Genomic DNA, 26,838 nt, shown 5'->3' on the forward strand with positions numbered 1-26,838 from the left:
GACAAGGTGGGGGAGGGGAAATGAGGAAACTGGAGAAATCTGAGTTCATCCCTTGTGGTTAGAGGGTTCCTAGGCGGAAGATGAGGCGCTCTTCCTCCAGCCGTCGTGTTGCTATTGTCTGGCGATGGAGGTGTCCGAGGACCTGCATGTCATTGGTGGAGTGGGAGGGGGAGTTGAAGTGTTGAGCCACGGGGTGGTTGGGTTGGTTGGTCCGGGTGTCCAGAGGTGTTCTCTGAAACGTTCCGCAAGTAGGCGGCCTGTCTCCCCAATATAGAGGAGGCCACATCGGGTGCAGCGGATGCAGTAAATGATGTGTGTGGAGGTGCAGGTGAATTTGTGGCAGATATGGAAGGATCCCTTGGGGCCTTGGAGGGAAGTAAGGGGGGAGGTGTGGGCGCAAGTTTTGCATTATTTGCGGTTGCAGGGGAAGGTGCCGGGAGTGGAGGTTGGGTAGGTGGAAGGTGTGGACCTGACGAGGGAATTACGGAGGGAGTGGTCTTTTCGGAACACTGACAGGGGAAGGGAGGGAAATATATCCCTGGTGGTGGGGTCCGTTTGGAGGTGGCGGAAATGATGACGGATGATACGATGTATATGGAGGTTGGTGGGGTGGTAGGTGAGGACCAGTGGGGTTCTGTCCTGGTGGCGATTGGAAGTGCGGGGCTCAAGGGCGGAGGAGTGGGATGTAGAGGACATGTGGTGGAGAGCATCGTCGATCACGTCTGGGGGGAAATTGCGGTCTTTGAAGAAGGAGGCCATCTGGGTTGTTTGGTATTGGAACTGGTCCTCCTGGGAGCAGATGCGGTGGAGACAAAAGAATTGGGAACATGGGATGGCATTTTTACAGAGGCCACGGTGGGAGGAGGTTTTTTATCTAGGTAGCTGTGGGAGTTGGTCCGTTTATAGTAAATGTCCATGTTGCTTCGGTCGCCCGAGATAGAAATGGAGAGGTCTAGGAAGGGGAGGGAGGAGTCTGAGACGGTCCAGGTAAATTTGAGGTCGGGGTGGAAGGTGTTAATAAAGTGAATGAACTGTTCAACCTTTTTGTGGGAGCAGTCATCGATATGGCGGAGGAAAAGGTGGGGGGTGGTGCCAGTGTAGCTGCGGAAGATGGACTGTTCTACATATCCTACGAAGAGGCAGGCATAGTTGGGGCCCATGCGGGTGCGCATGGCTACTCCTTTGGTTTGGAGGAAGTGGGAGGATTGGAAAGAGAAGTTGTTCAGAGTGAGGACCAGTTCAGTCAGTCGAAGGAGGGTGTTAGTGGAAGGGTACTAGTTGATACTGCGGAAAAGGAACAAGCGGAGGGCTTTGAGTCCTTCGTGATGGGGGATGGAGGTGTACAGGGACTGGAGGTCCATGATGAAGATAAGGCGTTGGGGACCGGGGAAGCGAAAATCATGGACGTGGAGGGCGTGGGTGGTGTCCCGAACGTAGGTGGGGAGTTCTTGGACTAAGGGGGACAGGACCATGTTGAGGTATGCAGAGATATCCATATCCGCCACAAATTCACCTGCACCTCCACACACATCATTTACTGCATCCGCTGCACCCGATGTGGCCTCCTCTATATTGGGGAGACAGGCCGCCTAACTTGCAGAACGTTTCAGAGAACACCTCTGGGATACCCGGACCAACCAACCCAACCACCCCGTGGCTCAACACTTCAACTCCCCCTCCCACTCTCCACCAATGACATGCAGGTCCTCGGACTCCTCCATCGCCAGACCATAGCAACACGACGGCTGGAGGAAGAGCGCCTCATCTTCCGCCTAGGAACCCTCCAACCACAAGGGATGAACTCAGATTTCTCCAGTTTCCTCATTTCCCCTCCCCCCACCTTGTCTCAGTCCCAACCCTCGAACTCAGCACCACCTTCCTAACCTGCAATCTTCTTCTTGACCTCTCCGCCCCACCCCCACTCCGGCCTATTACCCTCACCTTAACCTTCTTCCACCTATCGCATTTCCAACGCCCCTCCCCCAAGTCCCTCCTCCCTACCTTTTATCTTAGCCTGCTTGGCACACTTTCCTCATTCCTGAAGAAGGGATCATGTCCGAAACGTCGATTCTCCTGCTCCTTGGATGCTGCCTGACCTGCTGCGCTTTTCCAGCAAAACATTTTCAGCTTCTTTGGAATATAGAAGCACATTTTATTTTTAAGGAGAAGAGGATCACTTGAGCGCATAATTGGCTAAGAGATCTGGGCAGGACATAATGGTGAACAGCTGCAAGAACTTAATTAACTGAAAGGTTTTGAAAAATCTGCAGTGCATCTTTCATCTAGGCCGTATTGTCTGTGCAAAGTGAAGACAGTTCAGCAATTTCTGCTGACTTATGCTACAACTGACCAGCAATATTTAATATTATCCCTGATAAAGATATTCAATTATCAGACATTAAATGACAGACATCAACAGCATGCATTTTGTCAGGGGTACAAGCCTGGTAGTTGTTAGAAAAATTGTTTGGATGCAATTACAGTGATTAATTGTTTTTGTGCAGCGTAATCTTGAAGTCTTTGAAAATAATATATAAGCACATGTCCTTAGCTGTAATATGGTCATGCTTTTCTCCATGGAAGCTTTTTTTGTGAAAAGATCTAAGGTGATGGAATACCTGAGATAATATTTAGTCATTCATAACAACATAAATTGGAATACAATACATTTAAAATGTTGCAGATTTATAGGCACTCCTAAGAATTATAATTGGGGAAATCCATAAGTAAGATTGCTTTTATAACACAGATTTGCTAGCAGGTTCTGTGGTTATTTTGTAAACCAGCAAAACTGGATAGTTTTTGGTCCTTGGATGATCAAGCGAGACAGTTGCATTTTTAAGTATCCAACATCCCATTTAAAAAACAAAAAATGCTCAAACTCTTCTGACATCACACTGAATTACGTTTTTGTCAAATAAATGACAATAAACATTAGTTAGATATTCACTTTGTTCCTGAAGTAAGGACAAAAGACTTCAGTCACAATCAGTGAGTGATCAAATGAATGAATTAATAATTCTTGGTCATCAGAAGTAAGAAAATCAGAAGAATCTCATGCCTCTTCTTAATTTTGTTCTAAAAACTGGTAAACCCCAAACACCTTATTTGTGGAAAATATCATTTATCCTTAATTGTTGCGGGCAGTCATGTTTGATGCAATGTCTTACATTATGACTTCATAAAGAGGTCAACTATTGTGTTAAACTCAAAAATTATTCCATTGTTTTCATTATTAACTGTCTGAAAAAAAAACTATCATTTTGATTAGAAGATGTAATTGTAAGGTTATATTTTTATCTCTCCAGATCAACCGCTTTTATAGTTTGAATTTTGTATAATATATATTTCTGTGAATTTTGCAAAACAAATGAATTTCAAAGGGATCATAAGATAATTTGCAATGTTAGCAAATGGTGTTGATCTATTCTGTACTTTAAAAGAATAAGATATTGATGAAAGGAATAGCTCAAACACACAAATTCCTTCATGTATCCAGATGGATAGACATATTGTTGATTTTATCTCAACCAATCCTGATGTTATTCTGCAATTTAATTTGTAATTAAATGTACTAGATGTGTCTTTAATTTCTGATACAAATCACTTTCTAATTTCACACTCAGGTGGCTATTAAAACCATCATCTAACAACTTTCTTCCTACCTTACTGTTTCTGTACTGAATTGTGACTGTTACTTATTAAACCTTTTACCTTCGATGTGGTTTTAACACACTGGCAACTTGCCTTCATGGAGGAAGTAGAAACTGCATTACAGTTAGCTGAGCATTCCATTATGGTTCCATCCGCACACACTCCACTGTTGTTTATTACCTGCACTTCATGCTGATCTTCATACTTCATACTGTTGAAAATCTTTGAACATTACATAAATTAAATTCATGAATATGAGAATGTGGCACTTTAAAATTGAATAATTGTTTTGATTGATGCAGAATGTTGAAATGTTCAATTTTTAAAAATGAAGTTCTATTTAGCTAGATTCTGTTTGCTTATCTATGCCTATTGCACTTGAAACAGTACCTTCTCGTACCCTCTGAGTCTTTCTCTTTGAAAGCTGAAGCAAATTAAAAATTTTGTTTGTTCACTGTGCCATCATTCTCATTAGATATTTTCATTGGCTGTATTTTTGATTATTATTTTGGTGTTGATGTGCTTATTGCATAACTTATTATTTTCCTTTCTATTTTTTCTTAATCTATTAACTATCTTCATAACTTTTCCTTTTTTTTCAAGGTTTACTTTTTTTTGCATTGGAATTGTCACACATGTTTTAAATTCACAATTTAATTGCCCTTTCACTGTTGATCCAAGGTTCTTTAGGAAGTGTTGCACTCACTTTACTTGTGGGAATAAGTGGCTATTTAATCATTTCTCATTATTTGTCTGCCGTTTTGGCTACTAATTATTTGTTACAATTGGTCTGGACTACTTTCCTTTATATCTCATGAGAAGTATCATTGTTTCCTAAACTTATCAATTTTTATAACAAAACCAAATATTGTCTTTATCAAGATGGAGAGTGAGATAGTTGAGTCGGAGACTAGGATGCTGAATCTTAATGCAGGAGACAATAAAGATATGAGGCATGAGTTGGCCTTGATAGATTGGGGAGAGGTACTGAAAGGGATGACAGTGACTAGGCCAGAGGTGGGAACCTTTTCATGTTGGAAGGCTGCATTATGTTAGTTGTAGTCTAATAAGGCTGCATCCAAGAAACTTCAATTATACATTCTTCAAAATTCACATTATTTTGTAAAAATCTAACTACTATGTACTAACTAAAAAAAAATTTAAAAAATGTTAATTCTAAAGTTAACTAACCTTTTAATGACTTTGTTGTCTGTTTTTTGTAGGAAAGCATTGGAATATTTGGTTGCAGCAAGGAGGTTTGCAGTTTTAGCTGATCCTCTAGATGGCTGACCTATTTGTAACCTTAAATCTACATTCCTGCAGATTAAAATAAAAATAATAAAGGATGAATAAAAACATATTAATAAAAAATAAAAGATTTGTTCTGCAAAAATTGGATTCATTCAAAAGACCACACACAATGGCCTAGAAGGCTGCATGCGGCCTTAAGGCCGCAGGTTCCCCACCCCTAGACTAGGCAATGGCAATTATTCAAGGAATGCATAAGGGAACTGCAACAACTGTTGACTCCTCTCTGGCACAAAAGCGAAATGGGTAAGAGGACCAATCCATGGCTTACAAAGGAAATTAGAGAAAGTATCCAATCCAGGGAAGAAGATACAGATTGGCCAAGAAAAATAATAGAGACAAAAAAACTGTAGATGCTGGAATCCAAGGTAGACAAGTAGGAAGCTGGAAGAACACAGCAAGCCAGGCAGCATTAGGAGGTAGAAAAGTCGATGTTTTGGGTGTAACGTTTCATCAGATCTGAGGATCGGGAGCAGTTTAGAATTGATCAAAGAAGGATGAAGGGATTGATTGAAAAGGGGAAAATACAGTATGAAAATAATCTTGCAGGGAACATAAAGAATGACACTAAGTGTTTCTATAGATACGTGAAGAGAAAGCAGCTAGTGAAGACAAATATAAGTCCCCTACAGTTAGAAATGGGGGAATATCCAATAGGGGGCAAAGAAATGGCTGAGCAACTGAATACATACTTTGGTTATGTGTTCACAAAAAAGGAACAAATCAAACACCAGAAATGTTGGAAAATGCAAGATTTAGTGAAAGGGAAGAACTGAGGGAGATCAATATTAGTGTTGGGAAAATTCTGGGGATTGAAGGTGGGTAAATCCTCAGGCCTGATAATCTACATTCCAGAGTTCTTAAGGAAGTGACTGTAGAAATAATAGATGCATTGGTGGTAATGTTTCAGGACGCTACAGGCTCTGGAAGAGTCCCTGCAGATTGGTGGGTTGCGAATGTTACTCAAGTATTCAAAAAGGAAGGTCGAGAGAAACCAGGGAATTATAGACCAGTAAGCCTAACATTGGTAGTCGGGAAAATTCTCAAACCCCTTATCAAGAACTTTATAGTGGAGGATTTAGAAAGCAGTGGCAGAATCAGACAGAGGTCAACATGAATTTATGAAAGGGAAATCATGTTTGACAAATCTGTTGGAATTCTATGAAGATGTAGCTAGTAGAGTTGGCATGGGGTAGCCAGTTGATATGGTATATTTGGACTTTCAGAAAGTGTTTGACTCTTGCATAAGAGATTATTGTGCAAGATTAAAGCACATGGGATTGGGGTAAGTGTATTGAGTTGGATAGAAAACTGTTTGACAAAGAGGAAATAAAGAGTAATGTTATGACACGGGGTAAACCCTCCTGCTTCATTAAAATAAGCAACACAGAAAAGATTTACCCCATGCAGTAATCTGTGAAAATTCAAGTGGCCAAGAACTATTTAAAGTAAAAATTAACAACTATATTTCTTAAAGTATAGCAAAGAATAATTAACTAACAGCTATTTATAATTTCTTCCCCAAACCTATCTTTTACCTTCCCTTCTATAATACTAGTTTGATAAAACTCCCAGTTAAGATTTATAGAAAAATTCAAACTTTAAAACCAGCCAGCAGTCGAATCTTCTCTTTATCTTTGGCAGTAGATTGCTTCTGCAGGTCAGTTTTCATTGATTTTTTCCATGCAAACTCCTTCTCTAGACAGGTACCTCTCAGAGAGTTCTGACTAGCAGTCTACAGCTGTTGGTCTGGTGGCAGTTCTCCACTCAACTATTCAATTTTCCCTGGTCTTAAACCCCCCCCCCCCCCCCCCCCGCCCCCAAGCACTGGATTGTGTCATTGGCTTTTAAGATTGTCAATATATTAAATTCAAATTGGATTGGAGTTTGGTATTTTTTAGGGTATAATTTAAACTGATTGGCTTAATTCATATCTGTCATGTCATTTCCAGGCAACCAGCTACCCTAACTGCTGGACCAGAAGGTTACATAATAACTTATGCGGGCGGCACAGTGGTTAGCACTGCTGCCTCACAGCGCCAGAGACCCGGGTTCAATTCCCGCCTCAGGTGACTGACTGTGTGGAGTTTGCACATTCTCCCCGTGTCTGCGTGGGTTTCCTCCGGGTGCTCCGGTTTCCTCCCACAGTCCAAAGATGTGCAGGTCAGGTGAATTGGCCATGCTAAATTGACCGTAGTGTTAGGTAAGGGGTAAATGTAGGGGTATGGGTGGGTTGCGCTTCGGCGAGTCGGTGTGGACTTGTTGGGCCGAAGGGCCTGTTTCCACACTGTAAGTAATCTAATCTTAATGTGAACACTTGGTTCTGTCACTGCTAGCTTTTAACTCTCTTGAAGGTACATTACACCCACATCTTCATAACAGTAGGAATTAAAGGGGCCTTTTCAAATTAGCAGACAGTACCTATTGGTGCAAGGACACCAGCTATTCACACTATATATTAATGATTTGGATGAGGGAAAAAAAAGTAACATCTCAAAGTTTGCAGATGATACCCGATTGGATGGGAGGGTGAACTGTGACGAGGATGCAAAGGTCCTTCAGCACGATCTAGACAGGTTGGGTGAGTGAGCAAATCAATGGCAGATGCAGATACATTGGATAAATATGAAGTTATTCACTTTGGAAGCAAAAACAAGAAAACAGATATTACCTGAATGGCTGTGAGGGGAGTGTGCAGTGGGACCTGGGTGGCCTTGTGCACCAATTGTTGAAGGTAAGCATGCAGGTGATAAAGAAGGCAAATGGTAAGTTGGCCTTCTTTGCGAGAGGTTTCGAATACAGGAACAGGGATGTGTTGTTATAGTTACACAAGCCTTGGTGAGACTGCAGTTAGAATATTATGTGCAGTTTTAGTCTCCTTTTCAATGTTCTCTTTTGGACTTAAAGAATAAAATTGTTAACTTTTAGTTTATAGTTCTTTGCCTCTCGAAATTTAACAGATTACAGCACGAGATGAGCTTCTCTGTGAGTCGGGTTTAAATTAGCAGAGGGGTTTACTCCGTGTTGTAACAGTTTGGGTGTTCTTTGCCGGGATTTAAATAGTTTGGATCTCAGATTCATGATTTGGATAATTTTATACAGATCCAGTCTGAGTTTTGGACAGATTTGAATAGATTTAGGGAATTAAAAAAGCCCAGTAGATTTAACCACTTGCCAGTTAGTGTCCTAGATCTTTAAATAAAACGTAGGTGAGATATGATTTGGAGGTGCCCATGTTGGAGTGAGGTGTACAAAATTAAAAATCACACAACTCCAGGTTATAGTCCAACAGGTTTATTTGGAAGCACTACTTTCAGAGTGCTGCTCCTTCATGAACAACCACCTGATGAAGGAGCGGTGAGACATGGTATAGAGTCGTAGAGATGCACAGCATGGAAACAGACCCTTTGGTCCAACCTGTCCATTCCGACCAGATATCCCAACCTGCCAGCACCCGGCCCATATCCCTCCAAACTCTTCCTATTCATATACCCATCCAAATGCCTCTTAATGTTGCAATTGTACCAGCCTCCACCACTTCCTCTGGCAGCACATTCCGTACCCCTACCAACCTCTGCGTGAAAAAGTTCCCCTGTAGGTGTCTTCTTTATCTTTCCCCTCTCACCCTAAACCTATGCCCTCTAGTTCTGGACTTCCCCACCCCAGGGAACAGGCATTGTCTGTTTACCCTATACATGCCCCTCATAATTTTGTAAACCTCTATAAGGTCACCCCTTAGCCTCTGACACTCCAGGGAAAACAGCCCCAGCCTGTTCAGCCTCTCCCGACAGCTTAATCCTCCACTGTGCTCCGAAAGGTAGTGCTTTCAAATAAACCCTTTGGACGATAACCTGGTGTTGTGTATTTTTCTAACATAGGTGAGACAGATGGTTTAATTTCGGTGACTTATGGTTGGTTAAATTAAAAGTGAGAGAAGTGGATCTTAATATGGCTATAAAGGTTCTAGAGTTTGAATATGATACCCAAGTTTGCCAAAAAGGTTTAGAAAAAGAAAAGACCATGCTCTTAGAATTAGCAAAGAGGTTAGATTTTGGGTTTAACCAAGGACAAAAGTAAAGCTGAAATTGTAAGGGAATTACTCAAACACTTAGGTATTTCAGAGAAACAGACAAATGCAGTAGAGTTAGAAAAATGAGTTAGAAGATAAGCAAAGAGAGAGAAGAAAACGAGAGAGAAGGTTCTTAGTTGAGCAAAGAGAGAGAGAAGAAAAGGAGCGAGACAGAGAGTGTGAAGAATGAGAGTGATAGAGGAAAAAGAAAGAGAGAGAAGGTTCTTAGCTGAGCAAAAATAGAGAGAATTTGAACTTGCGAATTTGTGACTTAGTCAGCAAAGTCAATTTAGCTGGATGGAAATTAAAAAAGAAGGTATAGATATATACAAATATGTCAAAACTCTGCCACTTTTTGATGAGAAAGATGTTGAAGCCTTCTTTATTTCATTTGAAAAATTGGTTCGGCAGATGGAGTCCTCCGAGAATTTATGGATAATGCTAGTTCAGACTAAACTGGTAGGCAGAGCTAGTGAGGTATTTGCCGCACTGTCAGATGAGGGGTTAAGAGACCATGAAGAGGTTAAACAGGTTATTTTAAGTGCTTATGAATTGATACCAGAAGCATACAGACAGCAGTTCAGAAACACAAAGAAGGAACCAGATCAGACTTGAGAGGAGTTCGAAAGAATTAAACAGTCATTTTAGATAGATGGGTGCAGGCTTTAAAGATAGAGATGACCTATAAGGCTCTTAGAGGAATTATTCTGCTGATGGAGTTTAAAAGCTCACTTCCAAAGATGATAAGAATTCACGTGGCTGAACAGTGGTTCAGGAAGTGAGAAGGGCAGCAGAATTAGCAGATGAATACATGTTGGTACATAAGACAAGCTTCCGGCCAGTTAGTGCCTGATCTTGAGAAGAATTTGCCTCTGTTGGTAAAGTTTACTCAGAATAGGGGGAGAAGGCAAAAAGTTATAATTTTGAGAGATAGACGATCTAACCAGTCCCTAAAAGTAAGAGATGAGTGAATTTGCACTCTTTCTGATCTGTTACCTGAGAGTGTGGTAATTTGTGGGATAGATGGACAGAAATTTAGCATTCCCCTATGTAAGATCAGGTTGGAATGCCAGCTCAAGCCTGGGGAACTAACAGTGGGAGTGATTGACAGAGTGTCAGTTCCAGGAATCCAGTTGTTCTTGGGAAAGATTTAGCAGGGTCCAAAATGGGAGTGACACACCTTGTTGCGAAAAAGCCCAAGGAAGACCAAAAAAAACTGAGGAGTTAAAAGAAAAATATCCTGGTATTTTCCTAGACTGTGTAGTAACCAGATCCCACTATCATAAGTCACAGCATGAAACAAAAGCTAAAGAGAAAAATGAAGGAGTTGGGGTTCAGTTAGCAGACACCCTCTTTGAGGAAATGGTGCAGGGAAAACCTGAACAGGTAAAGGGTCAGACAGAAGTGCTTAGTCCTGAAAGGCTAAGGGACTTGCAACAGCAAGACAAGACGATAAAAAATATATATGTGGATGCGTACTCTAAAAAGGAGGTAGAGAATATTTCCTAAGATGGAAATGGAGACCACGGCTGGTTAGTGCAGAGGAGAAATGGGCCAAAGTACACCGGATTGTGTTGCCAGTAGCATGTAGACAGGAAGTTACAAGTAGCACATGAACTACCTGTAGGAGGTCATCTAGGTGTATGAAAGACTCAGTCTAAAACATGTTTATTGGCTTGGAATGCACAAGGATGTGGTTAACGTTTGCTGTACGTGTCATACATGCCAAGTGGTAGGTAAGCTACAGGCGGTAATAAAACCAGCACCTTTGTTACCAATGCCCACATTCGAAGAACCTTTCCTGCGGTATATAATTGATTGTGTAGGTCCTGAGAACTAGAAGTGGGAATCAGTACTTGTTAACCATAATGGATGTGTCTACCAGATTACCTGAGGCAATTCCATTATGGAGTATCAAGGCAAAAAAGGGTGGTAGAAGAGTTAGTAACTTTCTTCACACCATATGGGCTACCCAGGGAGATTCAGTCAGACCAAGGGTCTAATTTTACTGCTCGTGGCGAATTATCAATCAAGAGGAAAATGTAGCTTGTTAAATGTGTGATTGGCACTGCAACTTGCCTCTTTAATGTTCAGCTTACCAATCGGATTGAACAATCTGGATGTTGAGAATTCTCAACATAGAAGTCTGAGCTGACACCTAAAAACTTCAGCTCACTGTTGGCTGTGAGGAGCCTCCATATTTCTCTGCAGCAAACAGCATCTCAGGACACAATCCTTGACAATCAGTCGCATGCGTACATTCACAACTTAGGTTTATTTTTGGTCATTTGGAGTTAAGACTTTAATTTCTAAATCCAAAAGTAATGTGCACTATGAACTATGGAATCAGGTATTCACAACAGAACATACTTAGGTTGACAACTCAGTGCAGCAATCTGCATGAGCTGTAAATAAAGTAGCATTTTTCCCAGATGTGACATTCAATTGAGCCCCTGTTTCAGATAAACATAAAATATCTTATTATATTGTTTCAGGAAAAGGACGTTTCCCTTGTGTTGTGACCAATATGAATGCCTCAATCAACTTTATCTGTTTATTCACACATTGCTTATGGGACTTGGCTCTGGTTTTTTTTGTTTAGAATTTTGGGTCCAGTTTGCTTTGGATTCCAGGGGCTTCTGCCTTTTGGACCAGCTTTCTATCTGGGACCTTGACAAAGGTTGTACTGAAGTCCATTGAAACCACATCAGCTGCACTACCCTCATCAATATGTTTAGTCACCTTTTCAAAAAAAAAACTCAATTAAATTAGACAAGATCTGCCTCCAACAAATCTGTGCTGTTCAGGGAATAGAGTAAGGAGATGAGCAGTGAAATAAACGAGTTAGGTGAGAACATGAGGAAGATCAAAGCCAAAAGGATTGAAAGGAAGGGCAACCAAAAAGGAAATAGGAAGATTTGGGGAGTCACCTAGACTGAGAGGCTGAGTCTGTGACTCATTCCATGAGGTGTAACTGTGGCCCCCTTCGACTGTGATCCAAATAGCAAGTGTGCAATAGAGCTGAAAATGGCTGCCACATAGCTGGAGTGAGCAGAATAAGTGATTCATTCTCTGAAGGAAGGGACTGCATTTTAGTGCGCTGTGAGGTTCTTCAAAGAGTAGAAACATTAAACAGGCCCCAACACAGTGCCGGTGAAAGATACATGTCATCACAAAAGGCTACCTGATGAAGGAGCAGCACTTGAAAGCTAGTACTTCCAAATAAACCTGTTGAAATATAACTTAGTCTTTTAGATTTTAGATTACATTTTTTTTTAGATTAGATTTTTTAGATTAGATTACCTATAGTGTGGAAACAGGGCCTTCGGCCCAACAAGTCCACACCGACCCGCCGAAGCGCAACCCACCCATACCCCTAACCTAACACTACGGGCAATTTAGCATAGCCAATTCACCTGACCTGCACATCTTTGGACTGTGGGAGGAAACCGGAGCACCCGGAGGAAACCCACGCAGACACGGGGAGAACGTGCAAACTCCACACAGTCAGTCGCCTGAGGCGGGAATTGAACCCCGGACTCTATGTGAGGCAGCAGTGCTAACCACTGGGCCACCGTGCCGCCCACTAACATTTATGGAATAGTTATCATAATTCATTTGACTCCCACATAAGTATTTAGATTAGATTACAGTGTGGAAACAGGCCCTTCGGCCCAACAAGTCCACATCGACCCGCCGAAGCGAAACCCACCCATACCCCTACATTTACCCCTTACCTAACACTACAGGCAATTTAGTATGGCCAATTCACCTGACCCTGCACATTTTTGGATGGTGGGAGGAAACCGGAGCACCCGGAGGAAACCCACGCAGACACGGGGAGAACGTGCAAACTCCACACAGTCAGTCGCCTGAGGCGGGAATTGAACCCTGGTCTCTGGCGCTGTGAGGCAGCAGTGCTAACCATGTCATACAACATTACAATGGCTGTGAGGCCCAAGCAATAGTTTGCACCCAGGAAAGATTCACACTCATTACCAAACGAGCAATCACCTTCCAAGGTTGTACAGATTGCACAGGCTGCAACAGCTGCTCAATTCACACCTTGGATCATAAAGCACCTTGTAGAATTAAAGATGGTTAACTTCTGTACAGAAGTTGGAGTTGCAGATAAAATGGCATTCACTCACATGCAGATGATGAGTGAATATTTTAAAATGTAGTCATGTATTTATGTTGAAGTGCCACATACAGGTTCTCAGAAAGGTTGTCTCTTTTGTTTTCCTCCCACTACACCTAGCTGCAATCTCACACTCGGTAGTGAAGCAGAAGCAGCCTGCCCTGTTGACTTTGGAGATTTGGTTTGGTGGCCCGAGGGCAGTTGTGGCTGGAGAATTCAGATATGCTCTGTCTGTCCTGCCCAGAGGCAGGTTCACCCTCCTTGGTGTGATCCACTCCCAGCGATGAGAGTGACAGCCAGGGTGGAGGTGGAAGGCCTGCTCATCTCTGAAGTGATCTGACATAACACGCACAGAATTTACATTTTCACTTTTGGATACTTATTTTCTTCTAATTATTTCCTAGCCATCATTAAATCCTCCGGGAAGAACCACATGTGATGTCGTGCTTTTAAATCGATGGAGTGTGCGGAACTATGAAGTACAACGTGGTGATGTCATCTCCCTGGTGTAAGTAATATATCTTGTAGTTTTCAGTAAAATGGATGTGTTTCTGAATCACTTTCCAGCTTTGAAAATGTACATTGATTGTGTTACTGGCTTGTGTGTTTGTTTCAAAGACAATCTTCAGAGTATAATCTTGTGACTGGTATTCACGTTTTCAATTAAAGAATTCTCTAAAAGAACCATATTTGTTAAATATTTTTGATATTGATGTGATTGGTTGTTTTCTGTTTGCTTGCCTGGATCTGTTTGGTGTGATTCATTATTTCATGTCATCCAGTTATGAAAATGAAAGTTTGCAGAAAGCATCAGATAAAACTATGCTTAGCTTCACCCTAACAGTCTTCTCTACTCTGTAGACTTCTTTGGCCATGTATCATTTTGTGAATGAAGCAATCATGAAACAGAATAAATGCATTGAATTAATATTATTTTAAAACTCAATTGACTTACCTCTTTTCTTGTGATATTTCATCTCTGAAAGTAGAACAAAATATGAAATAAACTTCTCTATGAGAAGTTTGGGGCGGCACAGTGGCTCAGTGGTTAGCACTGCTGCCTCACAGCACCAGGGACCTGGGTTAGATTCCAGTCTCGGGTGACTATCTGTGTGGAGTTTGCACATTCTCCCCGTGTCTGTGTGGGTTTCCTCTGGCTGCTCCAGTTACCTCCCACAGTCCAAAGATGTGCAGGTCAGGTGAATTGGCCATGCTAAATTGCCCACAGTGCATTAGTAAGAGGGAAATGGGTCTGGGTGGGTTACTCTTTGGTGGGTCGGTGTGGACGTGTTGGGCCGAAGGCCCTGTTTCCACACTATAGGGAATCTAATCTAATCTTTTTTGCTGCATTTTCCCGGAGGGGTATGAGGGTTACTGTTCTCCTCCTCCAAGCTAGATAAATCTTCCAACTTCTATTCCTGTCATGGATTCCATCTCCAAACTGACAGCAAGCATTCTGTGCAGTGAACAATAAAGTGCTTTTTTTGTTTAAGGTAAAGGCCTGGCTAACATTTATTCCGTTTGCTCCCTCAACTTTCAGTCTATTCTTAGGCTAAGCTGCTTGTTTCTGGAAGCAGAGGCACAAAGTTACAGCCCACACTAAGGAAAGATCCCTGCAACCTATTTCCATGGTAACATGGCACACTGAGGATACTAACTTTAGCTTCAAAACCAAACCTTTAGACACTGATATCTATATGATGAATTGATATCTCCAATGGAGTTAACAGTCCCTTTTCCAGATTAGCTGTTTCCACTAACACCTATCACCTCTGTTTTCTCCCTTTACCCTAACCCCATCACTCCCCCTTTTCCCATCGCCTCCCTCCCCTTCTCCCATCACACCCTTTCCCCCTTCTCCCATCACCCCCTTCCCCATCACCCACCTTCCGCCTTCTGCTCTTACCCTCCCTTCTCCCATCTCCGTCCCTCCCCTTTCCTCTCTTTCCGTTCTCCCATCTCTCCCCTTTCCCTGCCCCATGTCTCCCCTTTCCTTATCTCCCCCTTTCCCCATCTTGCACCTCTCGTTCCTGCCCTCTTCTCATCTCTCCCATCCTCCCTTTTTACAAAGATGGTCTAACTTCTTCCACCTGAGAATTACTTTTATATAATTTAGATCTCTTATTGGGTAAAAAAGTTACAGCCCTCTCGTCTCTACTGAGCTCAGAGATAGTGCATCAATTTTCTTACTTCCAAACCTCAACTTATTAATTAAACAGACATTACCCTTGAACTGTTACTTTAAGTCTCTTTACCAGTTTCTCAACTAAGTGTTTCCATTTACCTTCATTTAAAATTCAATTTCAGTTATGCACTCTCTGGCACTATGCTTTATATTGATGCCCATGGAATGTTTGAAGCAGCAAAGTGATATTGAGGCAGCATCTTCATTTATGGATGTTGAGTTTCTGATGGCACAACCTGATGTGATCCCAAAACAGTTAATGAATACATTAGATGAGCTACAGTAAACTGGTGTTCAAGGGAAAGCTGACATGCAGAGATATTCCTTTTGGTGCCAAAGAGTGAAGTTGATTTATATGTTTTGGTTGATACAAAAATTGAATATGCCAGTACGTTAATTGTAATAAACTTCTCCCTTCTACTTAATTAGACAGTACTTGACTGACTGAGTTTAATTTTCTCCTTGCAAATAATTGACCTGATCTCTTGCATTCTATGCTGCACTCTTAATTGAGATTCTGAGTCAAAACCTGGGAACCATTTATTTTCTGAGCAGTCAATGTGCCTGTGACTAGAATTTAGCAGTTACTAAGAAGACAGTTTGTCATTTGAAAAACAGAATTTAACACGCATAAACATTATTTTAGTTTACTGTCTGTAAAGTACACTTGTTCCTATGTGCATTTTGATGATGTAAAATTCATTGTTACAAAATATATTGAAGTTATTCTGTTCCTGATTGCTGAAGAATATTGGTGATGATGTTTCTGTATTTAAGCCAGCTGCTGTCAGTTCAGTGGCTTTAGTTAAAAACTTGACTGTGTATTTGAACCCCAGTTCAGGCTTTGCATTGTCTGAGCACTCCTGGAATGCTGTATTGAGAGGAAGCAATGTTTTTAAGAGTTGCATTTTTTAAACTTTGCTTATAGGATGTGGGCATCACTGGCAAGGATAATTGTTTTGAACATCCCTCTTTGTCCTTTCAAAAGTGGTGGTGAATGCCTTATCGAACCACCGTGGTCAACATGGTGCATGGGTAACCATTACCATGTTAGGAAAGGTGTCCGATGGTTTTGGCCCAGCAGCAGTGAGGAATGCGATATATTTTCAGGTCAAATGGCATATGATTTGGAGGGGATATGAAACTCTCCCATTTGCAACCCTTGCGATTCCAGTTGTTCCAGGTCACGGATTTGAAAGGTCCTGTAGAATTAGCCTTGATGAGCTACTGTTGTGTTTTTTGTGGAGAGTGCAGGCTGCTCCCATAATGGAATGCTGATTGAGTGAGTGAATATTCCAAGTCATGGATGGCATGACATTACTTGAATCATTCGCTTGCTTTCGCTCCATGGGTGCTGCCTCATCTGCTGTGATCACCAGCACTTTTTGTTTTCAGTCATGATAATCATTTTGTTCTGGATGATGTTGATTTTTTTGCTAATTGTTGAAGCTGTTGTCATCCAGGTAACTGGGGAGTATTCTATCACCCTCTCCACTTGTAAATGTAAGGTAAAGTTGTCATAGTCTTACCAAAATATAGGGCTGCTCTCCCATTTGAGAGAGGTGATTGGTAATGAAATAACCTGGGGGTCACTATGCCTCAGGTCAGGGGAGAGATTGAGAAGGAGAGAATTCATGGTAACCTCAGCCAGTGCGTGAATTGAACCCAGACTATTGGCATCACACTGCATGACAAATCAGCCACCCAGCCAACTGACCCCCATTCCTGGCCTTTTTACCTTGTGTATGGTGAAGAGGCTTTGGGGAGGCAGGAGGAGAGTGATTCCACCACGAATTCCAGGTCTCCAACTTGCCCTTGTCGCTACAGTATTTGAATGACAATTATGGTTAAGTTTCTGGCCTGTAGTAAACACCAGGATATTTATCGTAGTGGGGAGGGGGCAGATTTAGTAATGAAAACCCCGTTAACTGTTAAGGGGGGATGGTTAGATTATCTCTTGTTGGGAATAGTCATTGTCTGGGCCCTTGTGCAGCGCAAATAGTACTTGTCAAATATTTGCCTTGATTATTGTCCGGATCGTTTTGCTTGTGGGCACAGAATGCATCATTATCTGATGAATTGTGAACAGAGAACTAACTATTGTGCAATCATCGATGAACATTGGCATTTCTAAATCAATGATGGAAGAAAAATCATTGATGTAACAGTGAAGATGGCAGGCCCTAGAACACTGCTGTCTTTCAGTTGTGCCTCTCTGGTGGTTCAGATAACTGTTTACAAATATATGACATTACTTAATAATAGGAATTCTTTGAGTGGCATTGTCCACATTCTTTCTTAAACATTAATATTAAAAACAAATTGTCTAAGGTATTGGTGGCAATAGCAATAATTCAATTTAGAAATGTGACTTTTTAAGAACATGTGTTGAAGATGCAAATTAAATCCGTTGGTTTAGTGTTTGTATATTTGCTTCAAAATATATGCAGATGGAACAAATCCATTATATCACCGACAGTTTGGCTGAGGCATAGGACAATTGGAATATCATGTTGTTTTAAACCTTTTTAACAATTTTCTACAAAAATCATATATCATACTTTATTTCTGGAGATAAATTGATATGTTCCACTTCAGCTTTGAAATGCTTATTTAGTTTTATTATTCTATTTGCTAAATCTATGTAATTTTGCCTTTTTTTGGATGTAATGGCGAAAATGGTTTCTGGATTCAGGTGGTTCTGCTGTAATGCCATAGTTACTTTCCAGCGAAACTTTGCTTAATCGAAAATCACTTAATATAAATAATGGGGCCTTTGGGAAAAGTGGTCTTAGGGGCAAACCAGCAAAAAATATCATTCACAATCGCTTAAAAAACACCCAAAAGTCTAACACAACGTACAGCACAGCCTGAATGAAATCAGATTTATTAACTAAAATAAGTTTAACACAATACATGTAAAAACTGTAGAAAGCTGTTCTCAATACACTACCTCCCACAGAAAGCTGCTCTGTCAGCAGCTAACATTGTGCATCATGGAACAGCATGAAGATCTGCGCATGCACAGAATGAAGCGTGCAAACCGATCCCCTCTGGAATTGCGCTATTGCGAACAGAGATAAGTGTTCTCAAAAATACCATTCCCTAATTCTTCAGTGATGTTATAGCCAAATCATGCTACTAGAACACGAGTTATCCAAGAAGTACCTGTAATTAATTTTCTTTTGGGTGGGCGGCACGGTGGCACAGTGGTTAGCACTGCTGCCTCGCAGCGTCAGAGACCCGGGTTCAATTCCCGACTCAGACGACTGACTGTGTGGAGTTTGCACGTTCTCCCCGTGTCTGCGTGGGTTTCCTCCGGGTGCTCCGGTTTCCTCCCACAGTCCAAAGATGTGCAGGTAAATTGGCCATACTAAATTGCCCGTAGTGTTAGGTAAGGGGTAAATGTAGGGGTATGGGTGGGTTTCGCTTCGGCGGGTCGGTGTGGACTTGTTGGGCCGAAGGGCCTGTTTCCACACTGTAATCTAATCTAATCTAATCTAATCTAAAAAAAAATTTTCATCGGAAGGCTGAAGTTCTGCACTCAGCCACAAGATGGCAATGCTTAGCTGACTAAAATACTGATTTGGAGCAGGCAGGAATGAAGTTCCTTTGTATAGTTTTAAGCAGGAAATATTCTAAGCATTGGTGTTGTCTGGTACCAATTCTTTGAACAGAAATTAAGTTAAATTAACAACTTAGGCTATTGCTAGGTCAGTTAAAAATAAAATTTGTCTGGATATTAGTGAAAGTGGGAGATAGTTTCACTTTGTGAAGTATTACAGTATTGCTTTTCCAGAATAAAGGGGCAGCAGTGTGGCTCAGTGGTTAGCACTGTTGCTTCACAATGCCAGGGAGCCAGGTTCGATTCCACCCTTGAGTTGACTGTCTGTGTGGAGTTTGCACATTCTCCCCGTGTTTGCATGGGCTTTCTCCAGGTGGTTGGGTTTTCTCCCACAATAGGTGGGATTGGCCATAGGAAAGGCAGGGTTACAGGGTGGGGGTGGGTCTAGGTGGGACACTCTTCAGAGGGTTGGTGTGGATTCGATGGGCTGAATTGCCTGCTTCCACATTGAAGGGATTCTATGACTTTGGAGTGTACAGACATGATGGCTTCAGTTCTTATTTGCTAATTTATTTCTACTATTGCTGCACATTATGAAATGTGATATTAAATAATTGTTGTATTTAGTGTTCAAAAGTATTTTGACTAGCATTATCTATAATAATAATACAATTTTATATTATTTATGTTTCTATTTATTGGCAAAATATACCGTATAATCAATGTTCATTAGAAAATCTGTTACTAATTTCCAGACTTATGCTTTTAACTATCTCCCCTCAATCTTATATCTACAATACTCCAGCTTTTATAATCAAATGTTTATGTGGAGTTAGATTTTCAGGATCTGTTATTCTGTCTGTACTCATTATTTCTACTATAATACTACCCTCACTAGACATTTCTGGCAATTCATAATTGTTACCAGACCTTCACTACTGTCTCCACACCATAGTATTTATTAATAAGCCAAACAATTTCCAATAATGTACATTTCTAGGAAACATTCACATCACGTATTGTTTCATGATGTTCAGCCTCACCTTATATCTCAACATTTGCAAGATGTCAACATTTTGTTGTTACCCTTCTTTGGCTCAATCTAAATTACAGAGTTTTCACATCAGACACCCTTGCTTTATGTCCAAGTTATTGATATAGGAAGTGAGCAGCAACTAGCCCTGAATCATGTGGAACATTACTATGCAGTTTGAATGACTTTAACAGGTTGTGATGTACAAGCTTGAGGCCTAGACAACTGAAGGCATGTCTATCAATGCTGGAGCAATTATATAAATGGGAATCTAAAAGCATCCAGAATTAACAGTACAGACATCTTGAAAGCTGCACTAGCTGGGAATTATTACAGAGGTAGAGAGTGACAGGCCTTGTGGGATTTTTAAGGAAGGATGATATTTTAAACTCAAGTTACTTGGTTGAGAGCCGATGTATGCCAGACAGCATTGAGCTGGTAGGGGTAGAATGTAGTGGGAGTTTAGACATGAAAAGTAGAGGTTTGGAGGGTGGAGTGTGTGAGACCTGTCAGGACTGCATTGAAATGGTCCAGTGTTTAGGTAAAGTTACAGATGAATGTTGCAGTAATAGATGAAATGAGTCACGACTGACATGTGGCAATGTTATGATGGTGGAAATGCATCGTCTTAGTGGCTGGAATATTAAGTCAAAAGCTCATCGCGGGATTAGATGTAATCATAGTAAGTACCTGACCTTTTCATTTTGGTTGCATATACAATAAATCATCTTCTATATTGCTTTAGTGTTAGGGGATAATTTTCCAAAATAAAAGTTTGAAATATATGTATGCAAACATTTGTGGATCTTTTAACAGACCTTTTTTAAATTAAAAATATATTTGACTGTGTAAGTAAGTTTGAAAAAATGTGTTGCTGGAAAAGCGCAGCAGGTCAGGTCAGGAATCCTGAAGAAGGGCTTATGCCGGAAACGTCGATTCTCCTTCTCCTTGGATGCTGCCTGACCTGCTGCGCTTTTCCAGCAACACATTTTTAAGCTCTGATCGCCAGCATCTGTCGTCCTCACTTTCTCCTGTGTAAGTAAGTTGGCATGTGTGCTAATAGTGCAGTAATTGCTTAAAAGCAGGGCAGCAAAAGAAGGAACTGATTGACAGCTGAGGAGAGGGGGGACGTTTCTGGAAATTCTGAATGAAACTCTACATAGATTAAGATGCAGCTGATGAATAGGAATGTGACTGAGAAAAGAATAATTGATTTTGATTTTATTATCATGTGTACTCAAGTATAAAAGTACAGATGTACGGTGAAAAGTGTATAATGTCGACACGCAAGGCACCATCTTAGAAACAAATGCCTACATACAGAATCTTAAGAACAAGGTAGAAAAGAAGAACAAAGTTAAATATTAAATGTTGCAGTAATTATAGTACAATGACAGCTTCTGACTTTTAAGTAGAAAATAAAGAAAGAAAGCTGAAAGTTCAAACATTACAGTCTTTCTTAAGTACTGTCAGATCTTATCAATGTTGATGGTAATGAGATTGTAACTTTGCTAGAGCCGGATGTAGGACAATTGTTAGAAATAGCTGCAAAAAGGAATTGGCCATCAGAAATTAGCAGAAGTCAAAACGGATGTATAGCTTGATAATCTGGATTATAAACTGTTGAAAGACTTAGAGAGGAAGTAACAGATGCTTTGGCCACAATTATTCAGTTCTTTTTGGATTTGTTATGATGATATTGTTGCAAAACGGTAAGAGTGGAATTTTAACAAATCAGACCCACACACAAGTAAGAGATCAGTAGTGATTGGCAAATCATTTGTAATTAAAGTCGATTTTGCTATAACTTCTTAAATTAGATTTAGTTTCACAACCAGTCAGAGAAGGCAGGCAAAATGATGTTCCTATTCAGTTGTAACACTGCTTTCTGGATGATGGGATCCTGATGTCAGAAAGGCTGAACTATGCATTGCTTTTTGTAGACTTAGCAACCTCAGGACTGGAAAGAGGGTTTGAGAAGGCTGTTCTCTCCTTGGCCTGGAGATCCTATTGTACATTTAAGAAACTGAAGTGAGCTTGCTATATTCCATGAATAGGAAGAAAGAGGCCAACTAAACTAAATAAGCATAGATGTAAGTTGTCAAGGAAGTGAGTAACAGGGAGCATGGCTTCTTGAATGTGGATACAGTGCCCAAGATGTTCTCCAATACTCTAGATGGCCAGGAAAGGGAATGGTGTAATACTTTGAGATTCCAGGCCCCATCCTCTGGCTTTACTAACATTTTCCTGCACAACAGTCCTCAGCCCAACGCATCTTGCAGCTTTATTTTAAGGTCATTCATTGATTCTATCACATTAAATGTTACCAAGTCTCATCTAATTTACTCACTGGTTGGTTTCAGAATATGTTCTGAGAAACTATCTCAAAAGCATTTATGAGCTCCACATCCAGGCTACTACTGCCAATCTGATTTTACCTAAAAATCACTTATGATTATTGCTGTTCCTTTAGACAAACACACAATTTTTCTTTCTTTTATACTTTGCCCCTTGACTGTGACCACATTGTGGGACAGTGATTTGGTTGCAACGGATGAGAAAATTAAACAGAACACATTGAAATGCCAAGCGTTTGTCTTAAGCCTTTAAACAGTGCGATACAGACAAATCCCAGGTTATTTTTGAGAAACAATGAATGAAGCAGAGACCACTATGGTGATGCAGAGAAGCACTGGATTGTGTTATTAACCAAGCAGGATGCTGGTAAGAGTTGGCTATGTTTGCTGTCTCATTGGAAAGTGCACTTATAATTGCTCATCTGGAGCACATATTTTACAATAATTCTTGTATAATTTTCTTGGAGTCAACCTAAGTCTATGCATGCATTGTGGAGACGGTCCCCGCCAATTTTAAAAAAGCAATGATTCGCAGTAAGTAATGATTATCTTTATTAGTGTAGAAAGGAGCCATTATCCCCAGCTATTCCTGTGAATTTAATAGCTATCATTAATAGTCTTTGAAACTTGGGATAAGACTTTATATAATGAGTCCAGATTATACCGAGCATACGTGCTGCAACATAGCAGAAATGCTAAATAGATGAAATAATTATACCTTGAATTGGAGCAATCCTTGGCAGGAGACAGAATCCAAACTTTAAACTGGTATTCACTTTTTAAGAGAAAGTCTAAAAAGGCATTCACTTGCAGCATCAGGTACTCAGCTTCAGTGTCATATCATTCAATTTTTATAGCTTCCCCAAAAGCATTAACTGCAGGAATTGCCTTTGGCCCTGAACGAGATCAATGATATCATTGGGTGCCCATCTTTACAACAAGTTCATTTTTCTGGCAGTTGCCTGCAACACAGCATTAAGGAAAAAAGAACAGTGTCTCCTATGTCATTGTAATGCTATCAGTCCATACTCGTTTGTCAGAAAACAAAGTGGCTAATTCACTTGGGAAATGCAGCAAATCGTTTTTTCCAGCACATTGCCAGAGGCCTGTTTGACAATTAATTTCAAACTTTCTTTCAACATTCTTGGGTAAAGTCATGTCTCTAAATAATTGCTAGTTACATTGTGTTGTATTTCACCTGTCTGTTGTGAAGAGCATATGGTCAATTGCTGTTGGAATGTTGCTATCTCTGGTTCAGTGGATCTATCTTATAGACTTCTATCTAAATATGTTTCGGAGAAGCTTTTCTTTCATTCTGGGACACCGAACATTTGTCAACAAAATGTACTCTACTATGGTAGCCTATTATGACTCTTTACTGACAAATTCTCAATTAATAGACAGTCAGGACTTTATACTTCCTGCCTGAAGAATGATTGCCTAATTAACAACAATTGCAAGGGTAGATTGTATTCTTTACGGTTCAATGTCTTCCACTGTTCTTTGGTGTATTGTATATTGAAACTGAAAGTGAGATTGAATTTTTACTTGTAAATTATCTGTTATGATGAGCAAGGTAGAGGTACTCCAGTTAAATGCTATAACCTACAATCACAAAAGTTAAATTGGATCTTAAATTAGTTTGGGATTAAAAGGACATCATGAAGAAACTGTGTTGGCAAACTAGAATGAATTACAAATGAACTTAAAGGCTGCAGGAAATTATTCTGGTTTCAGCTGTTTTTTTAAAAACTCCTTTCCTATACTACTCTATCGAACTACAGCCTGCAATATTTAGTTGGATGGGATGTGTTGTGGGAATTTCTGGGGTCTGATAATCGCCCCTATCCTCTGACTCTTATCCACAGAGTGACCAGAGATTTGTAGTGTTAAAATGGCCTTTGTTACTAGCTATAGTAAGGGACTGCATCTAAAAATGAATGTGGAGACCCCAAACAAAGGATTATAGAAGCAGTTATACTCTTGGACTTGGTCATTAGAAATTGACCAGTTAGAAATTGTACAGTTATCTGAATCCAATCATTACTATTGATTAGGTTTACATCATGAATAGAATGAGTACAATTAATCTATCACTACGTTGGTATGTCTAGCTAAATGTAATGTGGTGCTGGAAAAACACAGCAGGCCAGGCAGCATCCGAGGAGCAGGAGAATCGACATTTAAGGCAAAAGCCCTTCTTCAGCTGCCTGGCCTGCTGTGTTTTTCCAGCACCACATTTTTCAACTCTGGTCTCCAGCATCTGCAGTCCTCACTTTCTCCTAGCTAAATGTAATGTATGGTTAGCGTGAAGATATGTACATACTATATTGCACTATAGGCTCCAATTGTCCTTAACATAACGGTTTATGTCTGACTTGTGTATATCAATCATTCTCCCCTGTCTGATATCCCTGGTGTCTTAATGACTTATTTCACATCTCAGAGGTTCAATGAATAAGCAACCTCTTTGTGTAGCTGTGAGTTCTATTATTATTATTCCTTTGCTATCTTGCAGAGAAGTTGGCTCCGAGAAGAAATGATCCCATGTGTTGTTTAATGATCAGTTTTGTCCTTGTGAATTTATCCACAGCTAGCAGCTCACAATTGTGTGTCATTAAATGCTGCTCTTCAAGTTATTGTATTATTTTTAAAAACTCTTTCAGGAACTTAACTCATTGTGCTAATGTACTACATCATATTACTTAACTACAATATTCTTTATAATATAGTAACAATAAAGGATGAGCATTTGTCCTGATAAGTAAAAACACACCTTGAGAGTCGGATGTCTTGTTCAAAATGAGCGATCTTAATCAGATATGAGCAAGCAATAGGAATTCCAACTTTCACATCGAATTACAGGGATTCCATGGCACAATTAATTTGTACAGTTATAGAGATTTGCAATACTTGTCACACAGTTTCTGATGTTAGATGTGATTTTACGATTGGACAACATTTTCCAAATAATTCTGAATCTGTGAAGAACTACTCTGGCAGCAATTTAGGATTTCCAGTTGGACTTGCAGTGTGGTGCAATTCCATGCACTGAAATGACCTCTGTTAATACACAGGGCCTCTTCTTTGCAGACAAGAATGAGTGTGTACACACACTGCACATTTTTCAACTGTCCTGATGAGTGCAAGCCAAAAAGCTTCAATAAAATGTTTCTCAACAATACTCAACTTCTGAACTACTAGATAAACATTTTTTGGTTAATTTATAAAGGTACTCAAACTTCCAGCCTGTAGTACTTATGATTCTTTGTAATGTCCCCACAGTATTTATGTTTCTTTATAAAGCTAACAAAGTCTCTACCTTATGTGATTGGGTCTTAACCTTGAATCAATTATGCCTTACCCTTTTGAATGCTTATAACAATGCTAACCCTCTGTTAGGCTCTTTGCCTGCTGTGTATATTTATCTATGTGACTGATTTCTTCCCCTCTGCAGCATCTCTTGATCCCCTTCGATCCTAATTATAAAGACACACGTTCAAACACACACACATGTACACAAAAATAATCTATTTGTTCCACGTTCAGAAAAGACTAGCCCATGCCTTTAAAGGAAAGAAAACAAATAATTATGAAATAGTAAACATCAATCTGCTTTAAAACCGCCTGCAAAACAAACCAAGAAGGGGTAGAATAGACACTGGCCTGCAAACACATGCAACTGGAAGAGTTTTTTTTGCCTAATCTGTTTGTGTCTCACTCTAGAACAGAAGTAAGGAATTGCTACAACACAGTTAACAGAATCAACCACAGCCTTTTACAGTCGGTTTTTGATGAATATTCTGAGCTGATTGATGTGTCCTCTTTTCTATGTGCTCTTAGCCCATGATACCCAGGTCTACATTTCATCCAATCTGCCTGAAGCCATTCTCTTTTCTTCCAGTAGGGCTGAGTAAGTTCCTGAGCTTGGGATTGTCAGCAATAACTTATTTCTTATGTCTCATTAAAACCATGGAGTTCAGTCTTTTGGGAAATCTGGAGTGATCTTACGGCTCTTGCCCTTATGTCAATTTTCCATCTCAAAGGTGAGCTTCCCAAGTTCCTTAAAAGTGAATGAGACTACAAATTCCTTTTCTAACACTCCTAAACCCTGTGATGGTCCTGGATACAGAACTCTTTCCTCCAGGTCGTCAGCTTTAAACAAGCTGAGCACGTGGGCAAGTGCATGGCAGATGCAGTGTAATGTAGATAACTGTGAGGTTATCTTTTTTTATAGCAAAACAAATGGAAGACACATGATAATCAGAATAACTGTAAATTGAAAGGGGAATGTGCAATGTCCTTGTACACCAGTCACTGCAGGTTAGTACAAAGGTGCAGCAGATAGTAAAGAAAGCAACGAAACCCCTCGTTGTGGCTTTCACAACGAGGGGTATCGAGTACAAGAGCAGGGGTGTCTTACTGCAATTATACAGGGCATTGGTGAAACCACACCTGGAATATTTTGTGCAATTTAGATCATTTTATCTGAGGAAGAATGTTCTTGCTATGGATGGATTGCAGCA

At 40.4% G+C, this 26,838-nt stretch overlaps 1 protein-coding gene across 2 annotated transcripts in view; it reads left to right on the forward strand.

Moving 5' to 3' along the window:
- immp2l (inner mitochondrial membrane peptidase subunit 2) overlaps positions 1-26,838 on the forward strand; it is a 532,661-nt gene that overhangs the window by 19,279 nt on the left and 486,544 nt on the right. For both annotated transcript variants that reach the window (XM_043709514.2, XM_043709513.2), the window contains one exon: positions 13,577-13,680. In XM_043709514.2, coding sequence (XP_043565449.1) covers positions 13,577-13,680 — 104 coding nt within the window. The remainder of the gene's footprint in view (positions 1-13,576; positions 13,681-26,838) is intronic.

This window comes from Chiloscyllium plagiosum, unplaced genomic scaffold, assembly GCF_037043375.1.
Source record: "Chiloscyllium plagiosum isolate Xiang-an unplaced genomic scaffold, Cpla_swu_hap1 HiC_scaffold_19, whole genome shotgun sequence".
NCBI classification, from domain to species: Eukaryota; Metazoa; Chordata; class Chondrichthyes; order Orectolobiformes; family Hemiscylliidae; genus Chiloscyllium; species Chiloscyllium plagiosum.